Below are 20829 nucleotides of genomic sequence, written 5' to 3'. Positions count from 1 at the left end.
ATCTTCATTAACAACACTTTAATTACTTTTTTTCTCTACATTTCTCTTACTTTACCAATTTAACATTAAAACTCGTGTCGTCCCTAAAGTGCATATTCTTTGGGGACGAATGAAGTTTTTTTTTTGTAATTACCAAGGGTATCCACCGGCGGACCCGGTGACTATTCCATGCGCTGATTTGTATGCACTTCAAAGGGTGTGTGATGGGGTACGAACTAAACCCTAATGGCAAGCCCAATAACAGTGACGGCCCATCAGCCCAGAGCCCAAGAAAGAGTACCTGTTCGGCACCAAAGAGTTCGGCACGACCAAAGAGTTCGGACTCAGCCTACAGCTCGGTAAAAGCCGACCAGTCAAGCTCTCCTCTCAGATCGGCAAGAGCTGATCGGTAAAGTCCAGCAGTTCGGTCTCAGCATTCGACCGAACTAGGAGTTAGTGGACTCATGAAAGGCCTCCACGACCTCCGCTATACCCACGATCTATTTAGTGGTACGAAGCAGTTATTGAGCAGTTATTGCTCACCCACGATCTTGTTAGTGGGGCTGCAAACCACGACCTTAGTTCAATGTATAAATAGAACTTAGATCAGATAGAAAAGGGTTAGAATCTCTCTAGAGAAAAAATCATATAGCAAGTCTGTGTTGTAAGCTGTAATTCGCAGATCAAGCAATACAAACATGCCCCCATTTCTCCCCGTGGACGTAGATTTACCTCAGTAAATCGAACCACGTAAAATTTCCGTGTCGTAATTTATTTTTACGAGCATTCATCATCCTCAAAAATTCGCGGATTCATCACTGGCGCCGTCTGTGGGAACCGTAGAACAAAATTTGTGATAAAGCGAATTTTTGATCCATTTTTTCCACCCAAAAAATGCATACCAGATCGCAGAGTACCCGTATTCCTGCCCGTGAGAACCAGGAGGAAGCCAATCCATCCCACAGGTCTGGAAAACAGCCTAGGGATAAATCCACCACCAGTTCTCATGGCGAAGGAACAAGCCGCTCCAAAAATCATCCCACTGAGTCTTCCCAGCAGCCCGATTTGAATGAGGCTGTCAAGCAGTTTTTGGAGGCGAAGCAGGAGGAATTCTTAACCTTCCTGCGAAAAAGCCAAAAGCAGCCGGAGACGAAAACGGCGGATTCTCCTTCTCCCTCCGCACAAGAAAGTCACTACCGCAGTAGTGTCGCATCTCCCAGGAGAAAGAATCCCCGTCCCCCACATATTCCAGTTCCTCCTCGGTACCGGAATCACAGGAGAACTCAATCTCCTCCATACCGACGAGATATCGGATTCGCCGTGTACGGAGCACTGAAGACTCCGTTCTCGGACGACATCACCCGAACTCCCCTACCACAGAACTACCGAACTCCGTCGATGACTTACGACGGGCTCGTGGACCTCACGATTTCTTGGGGCGCTATCAATATAACATGGCGAACCAGGGTCTCAACGAGGTCCACATGTGCAAGCTGTTTCCCGAGCTGCTCATCGGGAACGCGAGAAGGTGGTTCGATAGCCTCCCCCAGGGCAGCATCAGATCTTACCGAGATCTAATGGATGCCTTCCACAGGAGGTTCTTTCAGAAAGCGGAAGCCCGAATCACTTCGGCTCAGCTGCTTTCCATTCGTCAAGGTCGCGACGAAAAAATCAGCGACTTTATGACAAGATTCCACAAGGAATGCCTGCAAGTAGACGATCTCAACGATCTGCTTGTCATCTCGGCATTCCAAAATGGAATCCTGCCCGGAGCTCTCTACAGGAAGCTCGTTGAGTGCGGTCCGCAGACAGCTCAGGAAATGTGGGACATTGCGGACCAGTACTCCCGGGCCGATGAGGCAGACCGTCGCAAACGGTCGTTAGACAGCTCATCGACCCGAGGAGACAGAAGGAAGCCCGATCATAGCGATCAGGGGCATCCTCGTCGTCGGAATCACAGGAGAACTCAATCTCCTCCATACCGACGAGATATCGGATTCGCCGTGTACGGAGCACTGAAGACTCCGTTCTCGGACGACATCACCCGAACTCCCCTACCACAGAACTACCGAACTCCGTCGATGACTTACGACGGGCTCGTGGACCCTCACGATTTCTTGGGGCGCTATCAATATAACATGGCGAACCAGGGTCTCAACGAGGTCCACATGTGCAAGCTGTTTCCCGAGCTGCTCATCGGGAACGCGAGAAGGTGGTTCGATAGCCTCCCCCAGGGCAGCATCAGATCTTACCGAGATCTAATGGATGCCTTCCACAGGAGGTTCTTTCAGAAAGCGGAAGCCCGAATCACTTCGGCTCAGCTGCTTTCCATTCGTCAAGGTCGCGACGAAAAAATCAGCGACTTTATGACAAGATTCCACAAGGAATGCCTGCAAGTAGACGATCTCAACGATCTGCTTGTCATCTCGGCATTCCAAAATGGAATCCTGCCCGGAGCTCTCTACAGGAAGCTCGTTGAGTGCGGTCCGCAGACAGCTCAGGAAATGTGGGACATTGCGGACCAGTACTCCCGGGCCGATGAGGCAGACCGTCGCAAACGGTCGTTAGACAGCTCATCGACCCGAGGAGACAGAAGGAAGCCCGATCATAGCGATCAGGGGCATCCTCGCCGGACTCCATTTGAAAGAATTCAAAGGGCTCCGGTGCAAGACAGATTGGGACCTCGTCTCAATCCCGAGAAGCCACCCGCTCAGTTCGTACCGCTGAACAAGCCGAGAGCGGAAATTTTCGAACTGCACTCTGACCTATTCGAAAAGCCAAAGCGGATGACGAAATCAGCCGCGCGCCGACCACAGGATAGCTACTGCTCCTACCATCAAGACCACGGTCACGATACTGAGGAGTGCAGAAACTTGGCTGCCGGTATCGATGTTCTTGTGAAGGCAGGGACATTGAAAAAATACCGAAGCAAGCAGCCAAAGAAGAATAAAAAGCAGAGTGGTGCGAACTGCGCTCCTCAGGATCCGAAAAGGCAGCCGGATCCCGAAGACGATGACGAGCCGCAATATGATGGAGTAATCCAGACTATTGACGCGCTCCCTGCCGGGAAGACCAAGTCGTCCCTAAAGTCAGAACGCAGAGGCTCCAATCGAGAGGAGCCAACGCATAAAAGGCTGAAGCAGGACGAAGTGATTACGTTCTCGGCTGCTGATCCCGTCCCGGCCATCTCTCCTCACCAAGACGCCATTGTCATCCAAGCCGGAGTGGCAAACAAACTGATCCACAGGGTGTTTGTGGATACAGGAGCGTCGGTTAGCATTCTTTTTAAAGAGTGCTTCGACAAACTAGAAGTGGACCCAGCTCGGCTCAGTCCGGCTCCGCTTCCCCTGAAGAGCTTCGCCCAGGAGGACACCCGCCCTGAAGGTATTATCAGCCTTCCGATCACGGTGGGGAAAGCGCCTACTAGCTCCAGTACGATGATTGAGTTTTTCGTGGTGAAAGCTCGGTCCCCGTACAACGTCATCCTGGGAAGAGACTGGCTCAACACAGTTCGGGCCGTTTGCTCCACCTATCACCTCACCATCAAGATCCCTACTAAAGGAGGGATAGCGGTCATCCGAGGTGACCAAAAGAGAGCAAAGGAATGTCTGCAAATTGCGCTTAGAAGTGCCGAGCAGTCAGATCGGCACCACCAAGCATAGCAATCACAGCAGCCGGAGTCAGAGGCGATGACCGAAGTCATACCGGAGCCGAACTCGATGACAGTTCAGCTGTACGAAGACGATCCATCCAGAACGGTTAAGATCGGCTTCGCGGGAACGCCCCTACTTCGGGAAAAAAACCATCCAGCTCCTCAAGGAGTATAAAGACGTCTTTGCATGGTCTCCGTTGGACATGACCGGAGTGCCCCCCGAGGTAATCACTCATCGGTTAAATATTGATCCTTCAGTCCGGCCGATAAAACAGAAGCAAAGACTCTTTGCGGCAGAACGAAGTCAAGTCATCCATGACGAAGTCCGTCAATTATTGAAGGCGGATGTGTTATTCGAAGTGAAGTATCCTTCGTGGGTGGCCAATCCTGTCATGATCAAGAAAAAGGAAGGAGGATGGCGGATGTGCATAGATTTCACCGATCTAAATAAGCACTGTCCCAAAGATTGCTATCCCCTTCCGAACATAGATAAAAAAGTAGAAGCTTTGATAGGCTTTGAAATTTTTTGTTTTCTTGATCTGTACAAAGGATACCATCAAGTTTTAATGGATGAGATTGACGCTTCAAAAACGGCCTTCATTACTGATTTCGGCATTTTCGCTTATAAAAAGATGCCATTCGGTTTAAAGAATGCCGGAGCCACTTATCAAAGGATGGTAGACAAGCTTTTTCGGCACCTGATTGGAAAGGAGGTCGAAGTGTATGTTGACGATATAGTCGTCAAAAGCAAAAGCACTTCGGAGTACGAGCACAACCTCAAGTCCACTCTCAACGTGCTCAAGAAAGCCAACCTCAAACTTAATCCCCAAAAGTGTACCTTTTTGGTAGATTCGGGAAAGTTTTTGGGTTGTTGGGTTTCAAAGGACGGACTCAAGGCAAACCCCTCAAAAGTTCAAATCGTTCAGAACATGGCAATGCCGAAGTCCATACATGACGTGCAAAGGCTAACCGGATGTCTAGCCGCACTGAATCGATTCCTTTCCCAAGCAGCCGAAAAGCAACTGCCGTTCTTCAAGGTGTTGAAAAAGGCACCAAAGTTCGAGTGGGGAGCCGAGCAGAAAAAGGCCTTTGACGAGCTCAAAAGTTATCTAGCCGAGCTTCCTCTTCTCTCTGCTCCAACCGAAGCCGAAGTAATATTCTTATACTTAGCGGCATCGGATCAAACCATCAGCGCGGTGCTTGTACGAGAAGAAGGCCTAAAGCAGCTTCCCATCTATTTTACAAGCCGAGCATTAAGAGGTCCAGAAACCAGGTATCAACCTCTGGAAAAGATTGCTCTGGCATTAGTAAATGCAGCAAGGAGACTGCGGCCATACTTCTATGCTCACAAGGTATGCGTCTTAACTGATCTGCCACTTCGGCAAGTGTTGACCAAACCAGAAGCATCAGGCAGAATCGCCAAGTGGGCTATAGAGTTGGGAGAGCACACAATTGAATATCTACCTCGGAAAGCCATCAAGGGACAAGCCTTGGCAGATTTTCTTGCAGAAGCAAAGTTCGATCAAGCAATTCCTGTTATTGCCGAACAGAAGAATTCTGCCAATGCCGAACTGGCACAGCCCTTGGAATCCGAAGTAGAGCCGCCGGACTGCTGGAGCGGATTCGTAGATGGAGCTTCAAACAAGATGGGAAGTGGAGCTGGTATTTTACTTGTCGCTCCCGACGGACACGAGGTAACCTACTCACTTCGGTTCCTATTCCCCACTACTAATAATGAAGCCGAGTACGAAGCCCTCCTGGCCGGACTCCAGTTAGCGCAAAGTCTGCTCGTCAAATCTCTCAAAGTCCATTGTGATTCACAAGTCATAGTAAATCACATGTTGGGTACAAGTGAAGCTCGTGACGAGAGAATGAAGAAGTATTTGGACAAAGCGCAAAGCATCAGCCGAAGTTTCTCCTATTTTCGGATAATCCGCATTCCCAGAGCGGAAAATAGCCGAGCAGATACCTTAAGTAAGTTGGCCTCAGATCCGAACTCAAAGGCGGAAGAATTAATGCATCGAAGCATTGATGAAGCCGAGGTACATTCAGTATCCAGCTCGCCGAACTGGATGACGCCGATCTTGCAGTATCTGGATCAAGGACAATTGCCCGAGGATAAGAGAGAAGCTCGGAAGATCACATGCCGAGCACTTCGGTACGAACTTCATGAAGGAGTCCTCTTTAGAAAGTCTTACCTCCAGCCGTTATTGCGGTGCGTAGGACCAGAAGAGACGGACTACATCCTCAGAGAAGTTCATGAAGGATCGTGCGGTAGCCACATCGGAGCCAGAGCTTTAGCTAAAAAAGTTCTGAGATGGGGATATTATTGGCCAACCATGGTACAAGAGGCAGTGCAGCTCGTCAAGAAGTGTACGAAGTGCCAAATTCATGCAAATGTCCCAAGGATGCCGCAGACCGATCTATACACTATGCAAAGCCCTTGGCCTTTCATGCAATGGGGCATAGACATAGTGGGACCACTTCCTCAAGCTCCTCGGCAAATGAAATTCCTTATCGTTGCCGTGGACTACTTCACGAAGTGGGTGGAGGCTGAACCATTAGCTACGATAACGAGCTCAAAGGCATTGGACTTCGTCTGGAAGAACATAGTGTGCCGATTTGGCATACCCCACATCCTCATCTCGGATAATGGGACTCAGTTCACCGACAAGACGTTCAAGAATTGGTGCCAAGAGCTGAACATTCAACAGCGGTTCACTTCGGTCTCCCATCCCCAAGCAAACGGACAAACGGAAGTAACGAACCGGATTCTGGTGAAAGGGTTAAAAGCTCGGTTAGAACAAGCCAAAGGACAATGGGTAGAAAATCTCCCTCAAGTCCTATGGTCCTACCGAACTACGCCCAAAACCTCCAACGGTGAAACTCCGTATAGTCTGGTGTACGGCACTGAAGCCGTAATTCCGGTGGAGATCGGCGTACCCAGTCCCCGAACTCTAAATTTCTCCTCAGAAATGAATGACGACGGACTGAGAGCAGAACTAGATCTCGCCGAAGAAAGAAGAGAATTGGCGTGCATAAAAGCAGCCAAGTATAAGGAGCAAGTAGCCCGGTATTATAACCAAAGGGTGAAAAAGCTTCAATTTCAAGTGGGAGATCTCGTCTTGAGAAACAACGAAGTAAGTCGAGCAGAAAAGCTGGGCAAACTCGAGCCCACATGGGAGGGTCCGTATCGGGTGTCAGAAGTCCTCGGCAAGGGGTCTTATAAATTGACTCACATGTCAGGAGAACAAGTACCCCGAACATGGCACGTCTCCAACCTCAAGAAGTTCCACTTGTAAGAGACAAGGTCCGGTCAGTCTGTCTTGTGTCTAGTTCGGTCATAGGGGTACATGTTTTTATTTGTTTGTTTTTTACTTGTACCTTTTACTTGTCGTTTTATAAAAAGTTTAAAGTTTTTTCTTTCGTCTTTTTCATTTTTTCTCTATGTGTTTTGTCTCTATGTGCTTGTCGTCTCTTACAAATGGTACCAAGGTATATCGTTCTTTAAAGACTGATCCCCTTTTTAGATCGATTATTAAAGACTATTGTGAGTCCAAGCTTCTAAGGAGGATATAAGACCACAATTCAGCTTAACAAGCAGTCCGTCTGAAACGAACTGCAATAAGCCAACGATTGTGAGTCCAAGCTTCTCAGGAAGATACAAGACCACAATTCGGCTTAAGAAATAAGCACTTCGTCTGAAACGAACTGCAATAAGGGAAAGTCCGATCCACGCGATAAACCTCGCCGAATTAGGACGACCAAGTTCGGTCAAAGAAGTTTACCTCATAAGACCGGGGACGACCACGTCTAGTCAAAGAGGTTTACTGCATAAGACCACTTCGGTTAACTGGGAAAGTCCGATCCACGCGATAAAACTCGCCGAATTAGGACAAGGGAAAGTTCGATCCCGGCGACAAAAATCGCCAAATTAGAACACAAAGACGAGTCCGGTCAAAGATGTTTATTTCATCAGACCAAAGACGAGTCCGGTCAAAGATGTTTATTTCATCAGACCAAAGACGAGTCCGGTCAAAGATGTTTATTTCATCGGACCAAAGACGAGTCCGGTCAAAGATGTTTATTTCATCAGACCAAAGACGAGTCCGGTCAAAGATGTTTATTTCGTCAGACCAAAGACGAGTCCGGTCAAAGATGTTTATTTCATCAGACCAAAGACGAGTCCGGTCAAAGATGTTTATTTCATCGGACCAAAGACGAGTCCGGTCAAAGATGTTTATTTCATCAGACCAAAGACGAGTCCGGTCAAAGATGTTTATTTCATCAGACCAAAGACGAGTCCGGTCAAAGATGTTTATTTCATCAGACCAAAGACGAGTCCGGTCAAAGAAGTCTACTTCATAAGACCAAGGACCAAGTCCGGTCAAAGAAGTTTACTTCATAAGACCGAGGACAAGTACGATGAAATTTTTTCGCTAAGCTGTAAATACAGTGTTAGAAGCGAAAACAAAATTTCATTTTTCAAATCTTGTTCGGCATACAACTCCGCTACCCTACAAAATGGCGTTACGCTATTACAAAGGACTATTCTACTGTCCAGGGTTGCTGAAGTTAAGCCACCTATCTGCAAAATCCTCTGGAAGCCGAGTTCGGTTGTTCCGAACAGATGAAGAATAAGCAGGTCGACGAGATGCTATCCTCGACCCAACGCCTCTTCCCCGAGCCCGAGAAGTCCTAACACCTCGGCGATGAAGAGTCTCTGCAATAATCATCTGCTGATCTTGCTCGCTCATAGTCACAACTCCTCGGCGAATTTCAGTCCGTCCCTGTCTTGACGATTCCGGTTGCTCCTGAGCCCGTTCTCGTCTTGACGTTTCCGGCTGTTCCGGAGTTCGTTGTTGACTGGAAGTAGGATTTTGAACAAGGGAACCAGAGGCTTGATCTGGAGTGCGAGCATCTGTTGGCACGATATGCCGAAGGAATCTTTCTATGGAGGGGCGCCGAGAAAGAACAATGTCGTACCGAGAAGCCCAGCGCCGTAATGATTTCACAACTTGTTGGCAAGCCGAGCTCTCCAGCGCATTGTTCCTCCGGAGTACATGATATTCCTCCCACAGTTCGTCAACTCGACTCTGAACATCTGATATGGTCAAGCCCCCGCGCACACGGATGTAATCCTCGTACGCAGTCCTCTCAGCAATGGTCGTATTCAGCTCGGCCTCCAGATCCTTCTTATCGGACTCTAAGTCCTTATTATCGGCCTCCAGCTTCACTAAACGAGCCAGAAGCTCGTCATTCTTCGTCTGATCGGCTATAGCTCTTTTCTCAGCTTCGTCTAAAGCCGAAGAGTACAGCCGTTTCCAGTGAAGTATCTCCATCTCCTTGAGTACAAAGCAGCTATATTAGTTCGGCAGCTGTACCGAGCAGATAGTAAAATACAACAGGAATAAAGGCAAGTACGAAAAGCTATACGAAGACAAGTGTAGAGAATTTTTCATTCACAAGGAAAATTTTTTACACTAGGAGGGCTTCAAGGCCATTTTACAAGGAAGAAACTAGACTAAGAGAAGGGAGACGAAATCATACTCCACCAGCTTCGTCTCCGGCTCCTTGGTCCGGTTCAGCTTCTTTCTCCTGAGCTACCTCAGCCTCGGCCTCGCCTCCTGCCGGCCTCGCCTCCGCCTCCTGATCGGCTTCCTTCTCCGGATGCCCGGCCCGCTCGATTTCGGCCTCCAGCTCCAGCGGCTCGGCCTCACCCTCTCCGTTGTAAGTCGAAGCGGGTGAAACGGGTCCCACGGAGGCAAAGATAGCCTCCAGGTTCTCGTCCCGATCAGCTCGACAACTCCGGACTCGGTCTGCAGAAAGCAGGACCGAGGATGAAGCGAGCTCCTCAAGGAGCGGCAGATTCTGAAGCCGAGCTGCTATCTCTCGGCTGTACAGAGGCAGCACGACGTCGGCCCCCTGCTCGCCCTTATCGGCAATTAGCCTTACCAGACTACCGACAAAGGCCGAGAACTGGCTGCTCAGAAAGAGTTTCTCCGTGTAAACACGGAGAGCCTCCCCCTGGGCAGCCACGGCGGCAGCATCCCTCCGTTTCGTCTGCTCTCGCTGGATGACGAGCTGGTTTTTGGCAAACTGAGCTTCATCCTGGGCCGAAATCCTAGCAGCTCTGGCTTTCTCAAAGTTAGCCTCAGCCTGTTCGGCCCGATGACAAGCAGCCGCCAACTTCCTCTGCATCTCAGCATAGTCATTGGACGCTTTGGAGAGTTCGACGGCGACGAGCTTGGAGAGCATATCGTTCCTCTGAAAATGGATTAAGAAAAAAGTCAACAAAGGGGCCACAAAAAATACAGGAAAAAAGCAAGGCCAGAAAATCAAGAAGAGAATTCACCTCGGCGAAGTCCGTGGGCCATAAAAACGGCTCACAGATATGTTCCGAAGGAGGCGCCAAGACCACATCTTTCTCTGGCGCTCTCGGGGGCTTCTGGGCCTTCCCCTTCCCCTTTGCCGAAGTCGACTCCGGCTTCTTCGGATCCGAAGAGGTTTTTTGCCTTTTCGGAGTCCTCTCGGCATCAGACGCCGAGCTGGTGGTTTTCGGCCTCTCCGGCTCCTTGGGCTCCGAAGATTTGCGGCTAGCCTTACTCAGCATGTACACTGCCAAAAAGCAAGAAAGCAAAGTCAGGTTTTCTTCGTTAAAGCAGTAGAGCATAAAGATAAAGAGAAATCCTCACCCTCGGCCTCTTCGTCCGAAGACGAGATGTCGAACACGACGTCGCCCTTGACGAGCTCAGACTCCGTGTATTGTTTCCTAACTATGGGAATCTTGTTGAGCTCGCCATCGAGCTCGTCCAACGGTTCAGGCCGAGGATGACGGATAACGGACTCCGGCCCTCTCCAGGGAAAACTAGGAGCCGCGGTCCTATCATAGTAGAAGAAGCGATTTTGCCACTTCGGCCACTTCGTTTTACAAAAGGCCCTAAAGGGCTGAAAAGGGATCAAGTAAAACCAAGACCCCTTCCTCTTAAATTGAAAGAATTTAAGGATCGCCTTCAAAGACAAATCCCTTCCTAACCTACGGAGTTCGGCAGCGAAGGCCGACAAGTGCCTCCAAGAGTTCGGAGTCACTTGGCCTAAAGGAAGCTGAAAAAAATCTAGTAAATCTATAAAGGCAGAAGGGAGGGGGAAACGAAGCCCGCATTCTAAGCAGGCCTCGTACACGGTGGCGTACCCCTCCGGCGGGGAGTCAGCCCTATGATCACCGTCAGGTACCACCGCCTTCCCCCCAGGAAAAAAGTATTTTTCGGGTAGGGATATCACAGTATCCTTACTCAAAATACTATGGAAATACTCTACGGTCTTCTCCCCGGACTCTTTCCGGCCAGAAGACCCCTTATCCCCTTTCCTACCGCTACCCGACTCCGAAGAAGAAGAAGACATTTTTCTTACTTTTTGAAGGTGAAGAAAGTCTGAAGAAGCTCTTGAAAGAGGAAGAAAATTTCTCGAGAAAGAGAGAGTATAGAAGACGCAACAGCAAAGGTGTTCAAATGAGGAAGAAAGAGCATATTTATCAGATTCGGGAAAGATTTCGAGATCGTTGCGCCGTTTCGAATCCCACCTTTTCAGGATTCAACGGCCGGATTTTTCTGTCGCATTTAATGCAGGCACGCGCAAGGCACGTCCCCTGACGTCAGCCTCCCCCTTACCATTATCCAGAATGCCGAAGTGACTCACCTCGCCGAAGTGATTCACTTCGCTTTTAGGGGGGGGTAGTGATGGGGTACGAACTAAACCCTAATGGCAAGCCCAATAACAGTGACGGCCCATCAGCCCAGAGCCCAAGAAAGAGTACCTGTTCGGCACCAAAGAGTTCGGCACGACCAAAGAGTTCGGACTCAGCCTACAGCTCGGTAAAAGCCGACCAGTCAAGCTCTCCTCTCAGATCGGCAAGAGCTGATCGGTAAAGTCCAGCAGTTCGGTCTCAGCATTCGACCGAACTAGGAGTTAGTGGACTCATGAAAGGCCTCCACGACCTCCGCTATACCCACGATCTATTTAGTGGTACGAAGCAGTTATTGAGCAGTTATTGCTCACCCACGATCTTGTTAGTGGGGCTGCAAACCACGACCTTAGTTCAATGTATAAATAGAACTTAGATCAGATAGAAAAGGGTTAGAATCTCTCTAGAGAAAAAATCATATAGCAAGTCTGTGTTGTAAGCTGTAATTCGCAGATCAAGCAATACAAACCTGCCCCCATTTCTCCCCGTGGACGTAGATTTACCTCAGTAAATCGAACCACGTAAAATTTCCGTGTCGTAATTTATTTTTACGAGCATTCATCATCCTCAAAAATTCGCGGATTCATCAGTGTGACAGCTGACCCAAGGATTAAAGCTGTTCCATACCAAAGACAGGATTGATGGAGGGAGTATTTTTCAGTTAGTAAGAATTTAGTTAAATATAAATTAAAGTAATCAAATTGTTAACTGTAGAGATAAGTTTTGTGAGTAGTGTTTCACCAACGTGGCGGCCGCAACGGGATTAGGTTTGAAAAAAAATTATCAAAATCAGTAAGGTGGCCCACAAATTTAAAACCTAACCCTTAATCATGACTTTATAATTATTCAAATCACAGCCGATTGAATTATTGAATCTCAAATATTTTCAAAGAGACCGACAACTACTTGTGAACACACACAAGCATCCAAATTATTTTCTACGCCAAAGTTTTAAATCCAATAATGTTTAAAACAAGTGTTTATATATAATTTAAAATTAAATTTTTAGTATAGTGATGGATTAAGTGGAGCATTGTAACCACCACGTTCCTCATTCTCTGCCACTGATAATAGCAAGTACTCCTCCGCCCCTTTTGCATGTAACATAAAAAAATTTCTTTATTTATTCTATATTCATGATATAAAAATAAGAAGAGATAAACATTTGTGTAATTGTGATTAGCTAGACACAGCATTCCATCATGTGTCAATATATTCAGATCACTGAATTTTTATGGTCGAACATGATCCAAATTTAGTTTATATTGAGTATAGTTCAAAGTTATGACAGTTGTGGCACACCATATCTTCAAATTTGAAATATATAAGTAAATGGAGAAACAAAGGAACAATAAATATTGTAAAAGGAAAGTCTACAAACATAGGCTTAGTGAATAATCAATAGACACAATTATAGAGAATAAAGTAGTAGAGAGAGCACACCTCCGTCTTCACAGCTCTGCTTGTGTTCTCACTTCTTCTCCCCACAAATATCTCACCATTTTCTCAGCTCAGATCGCCACAATTCTCATCGTCTCAAGGTACATGTTCTAATCGATTCTCTCTCTCATCACTTCATCAATTTTTTCGTTTTTTTTATCACACGATCATCTATTCGCTGTTCATCATCAACAAATTAAATACTAATTGTTGGTTGCTCGAGAAAAGTTGCTAAAGATAATCAGTCATGAAATTTGAATTCATAAACAATGCGCAGTTACTAAAATGATAAAATCAACGCCCTAATTTAGTGCGGTTGAAGCTTAGTTCCTTTAATTTTGATGTTGCCGAAGCAGAAATCGTTGTGTGGTTGAAGAAATGGGATGCATAACTTCGAAGGCGATAACGCGATCGATGAGTATTAGGGAAGAGCTGAGGCATGGCTTCCAAAGCAGATCCGCAGCTTGGGATGAATTACTAGCATCACACATCGCCAACACCAACACCGCCACTTCCACTCCACCATCAATTGATGTTGCAGATCATCCTCCCCCTACCAATGCAGATCCGTGCCTCTTCACACGCTCCAAAAGCTGCCATACGCTGCGAGAGGACATGCCAGATTTCAAAGACGGGAAGAGGAGCCTAAGCTTCCACACGGTGGAGGAGTATGACGCGTTGCTTGAGCAAATTCGAGCTCAAGATAGCTCCCCATGGGATGATGTCGAGTTGCAAGGTTTACCTGAGGATGAGGATGGGAAGTGCGATGTTGATTTTGCTGAGGTGGAAACAGGGTGGAAACGGAAGGCGGTTGCGAGAGGGCTTACATCGCTGGATGTGTCGTCCGGAGAAGTCCCAGCAGTTGCGAGGCTGAGACGGAAAATGGTTGAGCAAGCCCAGATTTACTCTCCTGGGAGTTATGTTACACCTAAATTTGGGAGCTACAATGCTCCTGCCACTGCCTTGCCACGAGACGACACGAAACAAGATGCGGACGTGTTCAGTCCCGAGCTGCTTGCTGCTTTCGAAGATTGTATGCAGCAGCTGCAGGTGGAGGAAGACACCATTCTCAAACAAATATTGGTTGATCATTCATTTGAGAATGAAATCAAACATGTACAACACAATCCACTTGTAGAGTCCTAGATTCAAATTTTGATACTCGAGAGTTGAACATATTCAAATTACCAGAATTTCACATTCACATCATATTCCAACATTGCGTTGCTCTCAACCTTATGTCAAATGTAACAGAACTCGATCTCGATGCAATCATAATTGTGATTAATATATCCTAAATGAGATGAACAAGTGTGATAACAATTTCAATTAGGGCAGATGCACCGATCATCCGCCTTACAAAGGCCAATGGACTGTTTGGCGATGCAACCGCATCCGCCTTAGGCATTTTCCCAAAGGAATGGCCGTTTATTAAGGCTTCCCTTTCATATAAGGTAAGTAACATATAAAAACAATGAAGTCTAATCGCAGACAGTCAGTACTTTTTTACTCCAAAAAGAAAAAAAAAAGAAGTTAAATGGTACAAATTGAATATTTCATATACACATCACCAGATGACATTTTCAGACAAGCCTAGCCTTGATTCAACTTGAAGCAGCATCACAATGCATTCAAGGCACCTTATATAACCTGCCCCGTCACCGGATGGTGTTATTTGATGACACAACAGTTGGTCCAAGATACAGCACACACTAACCCATCTTCAGACCAGACCTCTTCCAGGTGGCCAGAGAGATGCTACCATTGTTTCTCCTCAACAATGGACCAAGGAATTCAAGATTTTCACATTAAGGAGTCGAGGTATGAATGGTTTCTACAGCGGTTGTATTGAAGAAGGCTACCATACGTGCGATCCCATACCCCAATGAACAGGGATTCAGTATCAGGGCTGAAAGAAACTCCAGATATCTCACCAAAAAAGTCTATCTCTTGCTCTTTCTCAAAACCATTTTGTACATCATACACGTGAACAAAGTCAGCTGGTTCGGCCATGGCCATGAACTGGCCATCAGATGTGAAACGGATTGATCGGATGGCACCCAGATTTCCTTTCAGTGCAGCAACTGATTTAGATAGGTTTCGAGCATCCCAGACTCGGCATGTCTTGTCCTGGTTTCCCGTAGCAAACGTGTAGCCATTTGGATGCCAAGCAGAGGCAAAGGAGAAGTCCAAATGCCCATGAAGAGACCCGATGGTCTACAAAGAAAAAAAGGTATAGCACCAAAATATAATATTATTAAATAAAAGCACAACCTCACCCCTCAGCCAGTAAACAATCCAGACATTCTGCAGTATGGTTGCCTATGTTCTTAGTGGCCAAAAGAAATTAATGCAAAAAACAAAATATGCTACCTTCCCAGTTTGTGAATCAACGAGCATCCCAACAGGATTGTCGCCAACAATAGCAATAATCTTGTTATCCGGACTTAGAGAAGTGTGCTGTAAAGAAAATCATCAAGTCGTCATTGTCCTTATATATGCCACAGCAACACCTCACATGCACAAACACATGGGAGGCAGACTCTAAATAAAAGAGCATGTACACACACAGATACAATACAATGTTTCACACATAAATCCCATGATTATAACATTTTGTTAATCAAAGTATATCGTCCACAATCTTCTTTGTGCTAAAACCTCTCAAAAATGTCCAAGATAGCAACTTCACAAGTTCTAACAATTTAAAAATAAAATATTAATGCGTGGAACTTATATCCAACTATATCACATTTATAAGCTATAACAAAGTGAACTTACATTTACAGGAAACGGATAGGAGAAATGTCTAACAAGCTGATATTTTTCCAAATCAAAATCCCGCACTCCACAATCATTATTTGATGCTGTGAAATGAACAGCACCACTGAAAGCAATTCAAACCAATTAGTTCCAGATTATGGATGGGTGAATGTAAAACATTGTAGAATATGACTCCCTGGTCCAGAGGCTATCGAGGGTAGTATTATAAAGTTGAGAATGAAGCTAACCTCGGACCATCATAGATCTCAATTGCATTGGTGATAGCATTGTCATCATGAGTTGTCCTTGTGCAAAAGCTAACACCAGGTCTATCTAGATACTGCATCAGAAAGGGACATCCTTTCAACAATCAAGAGACAAAAGAAAGATCCCAAACTTAAATAAAGTATGCATAGTCAGTATAAAAGCATCTGATCATTCATATGATCTGTTAACCAGTGAATATACTTAATTCGCACAGATTGAGCAGCGCCTCAAAATATCTCGACTGGAACTAAGGTTTGAGAAAGAACAATAATCAAGGTTATATTATAACAGCCAATAACACAACTATTAGTAGTAAATTGCATAATACGAAAATTTTATCCGAGCAGAAGGCAAAGCCGCAAAATAATAAAGCTTTCATGGACGAGAATTACCTTGCAAATGAGCTCACCCTGGAATCCCCCAGCAATCAACAAATTGTCACGGACGGCCAGAGTACTAACTTGAGTTTGAGTAAATCCTTCTAGTAGGCTTCCAGGGTGTTTCTATAAAGAGAGAAACACAAGTCAGCAAAATTAACTACAAAGGAAGCATTAAGCCCAATACTTTAATTACACAACAAATCATCATTTAGGAAGAGATGTACCTCAGACGGAGCCACATGGCCAGAGACATTAAGAACTTCAGTCTTTTTGGAACTTAATGAAGACCAGTGAATAATTGAGTAATGCGACACGAGGTAAACATCATGCTTTGATGTTGACCAAACAAGGTTCCTCAACTGCAATAACATTTACAGGCAGAAACTCAGAAAACATGTATGCAACATAAATATAACCAACAAAGATGCTCAATATATGAATCTCTAAAAAGAAAAACACTGATGCTCAATACACATTTTTAAAATATTCATGATAATGCATAGCATTAGCATGTTCTATGCATCTAACTGAACCTCATTGCGAAACTGCTATTGGCAGTGGGAATCTATTTAACATTACATTTCACAAATTGACTTTTTCGATGTGCTGTAACAAATCAGGACGCACATCCAAATACATCTAACGAGAGAAAACTCAGCATTGAAGCAGAAGATCATTACATCATTGCACATTTGTACACTTCACATTTCACAATAAAACCTCCTTAATTTAGCCGAAAAGAACGCGTTGTTATCCTTTAATTACTCTCATCCCAAACAGAGAGCACATATAAAGAAGTGAGTTAGCAAAAGAAAAGAAAATCAAAGACATAATGTTCAATCCAATTATTTTAGCTGGTAACAAGCACTTACGGACATTAGAAAGATCAGCAAACAGCAAACAGCAAACATCAAAGAGGAACAGAACCAATTACCTGAAAATGAAGAATGGTTGATTTTACTGATCTGGTATTCTGCCAGAATTCATAATACGCTCCACCTTTCCTAGTTACTTTGCATTCCTAACAAATCCAGAAGAGAAAACCACAAAATTTATATCAACTTTTAGAACCAATAAAACAGTAGTTTATACATTTTCTAGAAGCGCAAAAGCAATCTAACTCGGTTCAGCTACCATATAAGACTAATTATTACCTTTTCTGATTCCTCACCGGAGTGGAGTACATTCTCATAATTCTTGTACTGTTCTAGTCTAGTCTGTCTATACTTCTCCCTAGTTATGCTTAGCCTCTCCCATGGAATTCCTTGGATATCCTTCCCTCTCCGTGCCTCAGCAGCCGATGTATCAGTGATCTTATTGTCCTAATCCAACATTCAAGTTATCACATATCACCAATAATAAAACCAACAGGAAATAACAATTGAAAAGATTATAGTGATATTAACAATCATAAAATTTGAAGGTGCTGTTGAACTAACCAAATTATCATGTTCATCCTCATCCTCAGATTCTGTGTCCCCTCCCATTATTCGACCAGCAAAATACATATCTTCTTCTACTTCTCCCATCTCATAGTCAGCAGGCGCATAATCCATTTCTTCCCCTTGATATGACATTTATATCCAACTTCAGTTACCAGGTAACTACAAGGAAAGTAACTCAATAATATAATTAGATTGCATGTACAATCTTCAACCACCCCAGAAACTGAAAAATACCTACGAAACTAAACATTAACATAACTACCCAAAAGAAAGCAGCAATTCAACATTGAAATCATGACCAATAACTTTAAAGACCGAAAACCAAAAAAACATTTTTCTTATTGAAAATTCAAGTATACTTGAAATAAAGTAGGAATTTGAAACCAATTACAAAATTGAAGGGTTACAAGAAGCCAATTCAAAGTGAGCATTCACTACCGAACCCTAAGCAGCAAAGAAAGTCAAAATATAAACAAATTAAACCTATAATCTACAAATCAACATCACAACGCAGAAAATTGAACTGTACTCACATTAAAAAAAGCGGAATTAAAACGAAACGTGAAATCCTCGCCTCCAACTCGTCCAATTTCCGATATTTCCACGGGAGAAAGATCGAATCCTCGAAGATAATTGCGCAACAATCAGAGCCGCGGGGACTCCGATGGAGAGGATTACAGAGAGATCTCTGCGGCTTCGATCAAAAAGCGCATGCGATCTGGAGCTGGCTCAATTTTCCAAAAGCACTTCAATTATGATATACGACTCGTTGAGGCGGTTAATTTCTTAGTTTCATTGCGGTAAAAGAGAAAAACGAAGTTAAAATGAAGGAATGATAAATCGATAATGGAGAATGAATGAAGATATTTTCGTAAAAATGGGAAATGGAGAGGGTAAATTTGAGAAGAAACAAAATTCTAGTGGATTTAGGCTTACGATTTACTGCAACGGAGATTTGCATCTGTTTTGCGATGGAAATCAATGAATTTGGCCCACCACAAGATAAGAAAGGTTTTCCTTCAATTTTTTTTGGCTGACACGTGGGATTATACCATTGAAGGATTATTTTTTATTCCGAATTGTTCGATTTGGAAGATTGTATCTCCAGATTACATATGTAGTCTGTTCATGAAATTAAATCTCACAATCCAATCCTAGATGGATAATCATGTGAGAATATTCTTCAGTCCTTAGTCTGACAAACACACTCAACATTAGATAATCCATAATTATTAATATTGAGATTTACATTAGATGCTCGTGACAATATAAATGATCTAGGTGAAAAACAATCATATTTTTCGTGGCAACTATACCTCACGTTCAAATTAACGGGATGATTGTTGATATCTTATTTTTCATAGTTTGATTGAATTTTGATTTACGTTGATAACCGATATATTAATATTAATATCATTTTCATGGTTTGATTAGTGATATATTAATGTTAATAAATTTTGATTTGATGTCAGCGTTAGTCTGATATCAAGAATAGATACGTACATCTATCTAATTTGTCACTTCGAAAGTAGAAGCTCATGGATGAGCATTAGGTAGTACTAATATTTTATAGAATTACAGTTCAATTTGATTTTTAATAATATAAAATATACGTTTATATTAAAGTAAACCGATGTAGTCATTTTCTATGACATTTCCAGAATAAAAATACATTTATCGTATAAAATATTACTAAAGGTTGGTAGTATTTTTTTTGAAACAGACATATAACTATATAAATCATGACACAAATTATGAAAAAAGAGCAACAAATATGGTAATTTGCAATTTATTCCTTTGGCTATTCTGGGAAATTGGATTAATGTGAAGAAACTAGGCACATGCAAACGAACCGACATACCATAACAAATTAATGGATTAGGCGTTACGCCCACCAGATACCGTGCACCACTCTTATTCAGTTATCTCACCATTTTAATTTATAAACAACTTACAAAACTCAATTAACTAAGGAGGGTTATTAGGTCAATTTGATATCAACTCAATCTAAAATAAGGCTAAACTATAATTCAATATGAAATTATCGGTTTTTTATCATGTCTCAACCTAATAACTTTATGGGTGTCCGTGCAGATTATCGTGTAATGCAAAAATTGCCAGCCCTATGGTTAATGATAGTAAGTTACTATACAATTTAGCTTAACACAACACGATAAAATCCTAACGCCATAGATTTTGGTTCTGATATGAATTCAAGTGAATGTTCAATACTCCCTCTGTTTTTTAAAAATAGAAACATTTGAAACGGCCCGAGTTTTAATGCACAATTTGGTAAAGTAAGAAAGAAGGAGAAAAAAATTGATAAAGTAAGAGAGAATGAGAGAAAAAAGTAATGGAATTAATGTTAGTGATTATGGGATCCACTTTATTAGTGGTATAAGTGGTAAATAAATTGGTCTATATGGGTGTAAAGATTTCCTAAATTAGAAAGTTTGAAAGTTGTTATTTTTAAGAAACGGACTAAAATGAAAAGAGTTGCTATTTTTTTAAATCGAGGGCAGTACAAAATAGTGTCCATTATTTTGCGGAGATCATTAATTTAGAATTCACAAGGTAGATCATTACTGGATGCACAAATTAGCAATAGTAGTACTATAAGATAAAATAATCATAACAATGCTTAGTAAGTAATGGATTCATATTTCATACCATTGTTGATCTTTGTCAATTGCTTGCGTATTACCTCCACGTGTGGATTCCTTTGGTTAATTCGATTTTCTAACTTATACCCGATGTAGTATTTTGAATTTTGTGTGTGGCAAATTCTATCAAAATAAAGCTAAGAGAAAATTCAGATTTTCCATAAGAAATGTGCCAATAATATAAACTTTGGAATATTTTTCGAACTGGTATAATTTTCTTGTAAAATATTTCTCTCTCTTTTCATTTAGATACAATAAAATACTACCACGATCCAAAAATAATAGATTAAGTTGTAAATGACATGAATTTTAATGGACATGAATTTTAATGCATAATTGGTAATAGTATTTAATTGTTTAAAAATTTCTATATTTAAAAATTGATCTAATTTTGGTGGACATCCAAAACAGATTAATTTTGATGGACATCCAAAATAGTAAAACTAGCTTATTTTTTTATGGACATCCAAAATAGACTAATTTTGTCCTTAACTAGATT

General features: G+C 43.4%; 2 protein-coding genes across 3 annotated transcripts; one reads left to right on the top strand and one right to left on the bottom strand.

Annotated features, from left to right (window-relative positions):
• Nucleotides 1-12643: 12643 nt before the first annotated feature.
• On the top strand, nt 12644-14016 carry LOC121777671. Its single transcript, XM_042175009.1, has 2 exons — nt 12644-12913; nt 13169-14016. The coding sequence occupies exon 2, from the start codon at nt 13191-13193 to the stop codon at nt 13956-13958; it is 768 nt and encodes a 255-aa protein (XP_042030943.1). The 5' UTR covers nt 12644-12913; nt 13169-13190; the 3' UTR covers nt 13959-14016.
• Nucleotides 14017-14294: 278 nt separating this feature from the next.
• Nucleotides 14295-18541, bottom strand: LOC121777669 (uncharacterized WD repeat-containing protein C2A9.03-like). Of its 2 annotated transcripts, none has more exons than XM_042175007.1 (10): nt 18201-18541; nt 17662-17786; nt 17377-17544; nt 17157-17243; nt 16447-16581; nt 16235-16345; nt 15824-15915; nt 15594-15699; nt 15186-15272; nt 14295-15029 (listed from the first exon to the last, which is right to left on the bottom strand). In XM_042175007.1, the coding sequence occupies exons 2-10, from the start codon at nt 17776-17778 to the stop codon at nt 14616-14618; spliced, it is 1317 nt and encodes a 438-aa protein (XP_042030941.1). In that variant the 5' UTR covers nt 17779-17786; nt 18201-18541; the 3' UTR covers nt 14295-14615. The 2 variants fall into 2 exon arrangements, with proteins under 2 accessions (XP_042030941.1, XP_042030940.1); XM_042175006.1 differs by having other exon boundaries at nt 17662-17826; nt 18201-18540.
• Nucleotides 18542-20829: the final 2288 nt, after the last annotated feature.

This window comes from Salvia splendens, chromosome 18 (assembly GCF_004379255.2).
Source record: "Salvia splendens isolate huo1 chromosome 18, SspV2, whole genome shotgun sequence".
Classification (NCBI taxonomy): Eukaryota; Viridiplantae; Streptophyta; class Magnoliopsida; order Lamiales; family Lamiaceae; genus Salvia; species Salvia splendens.
This window is presented reverse-complemented; position numbering and strand designations above follow the sequence as displayed.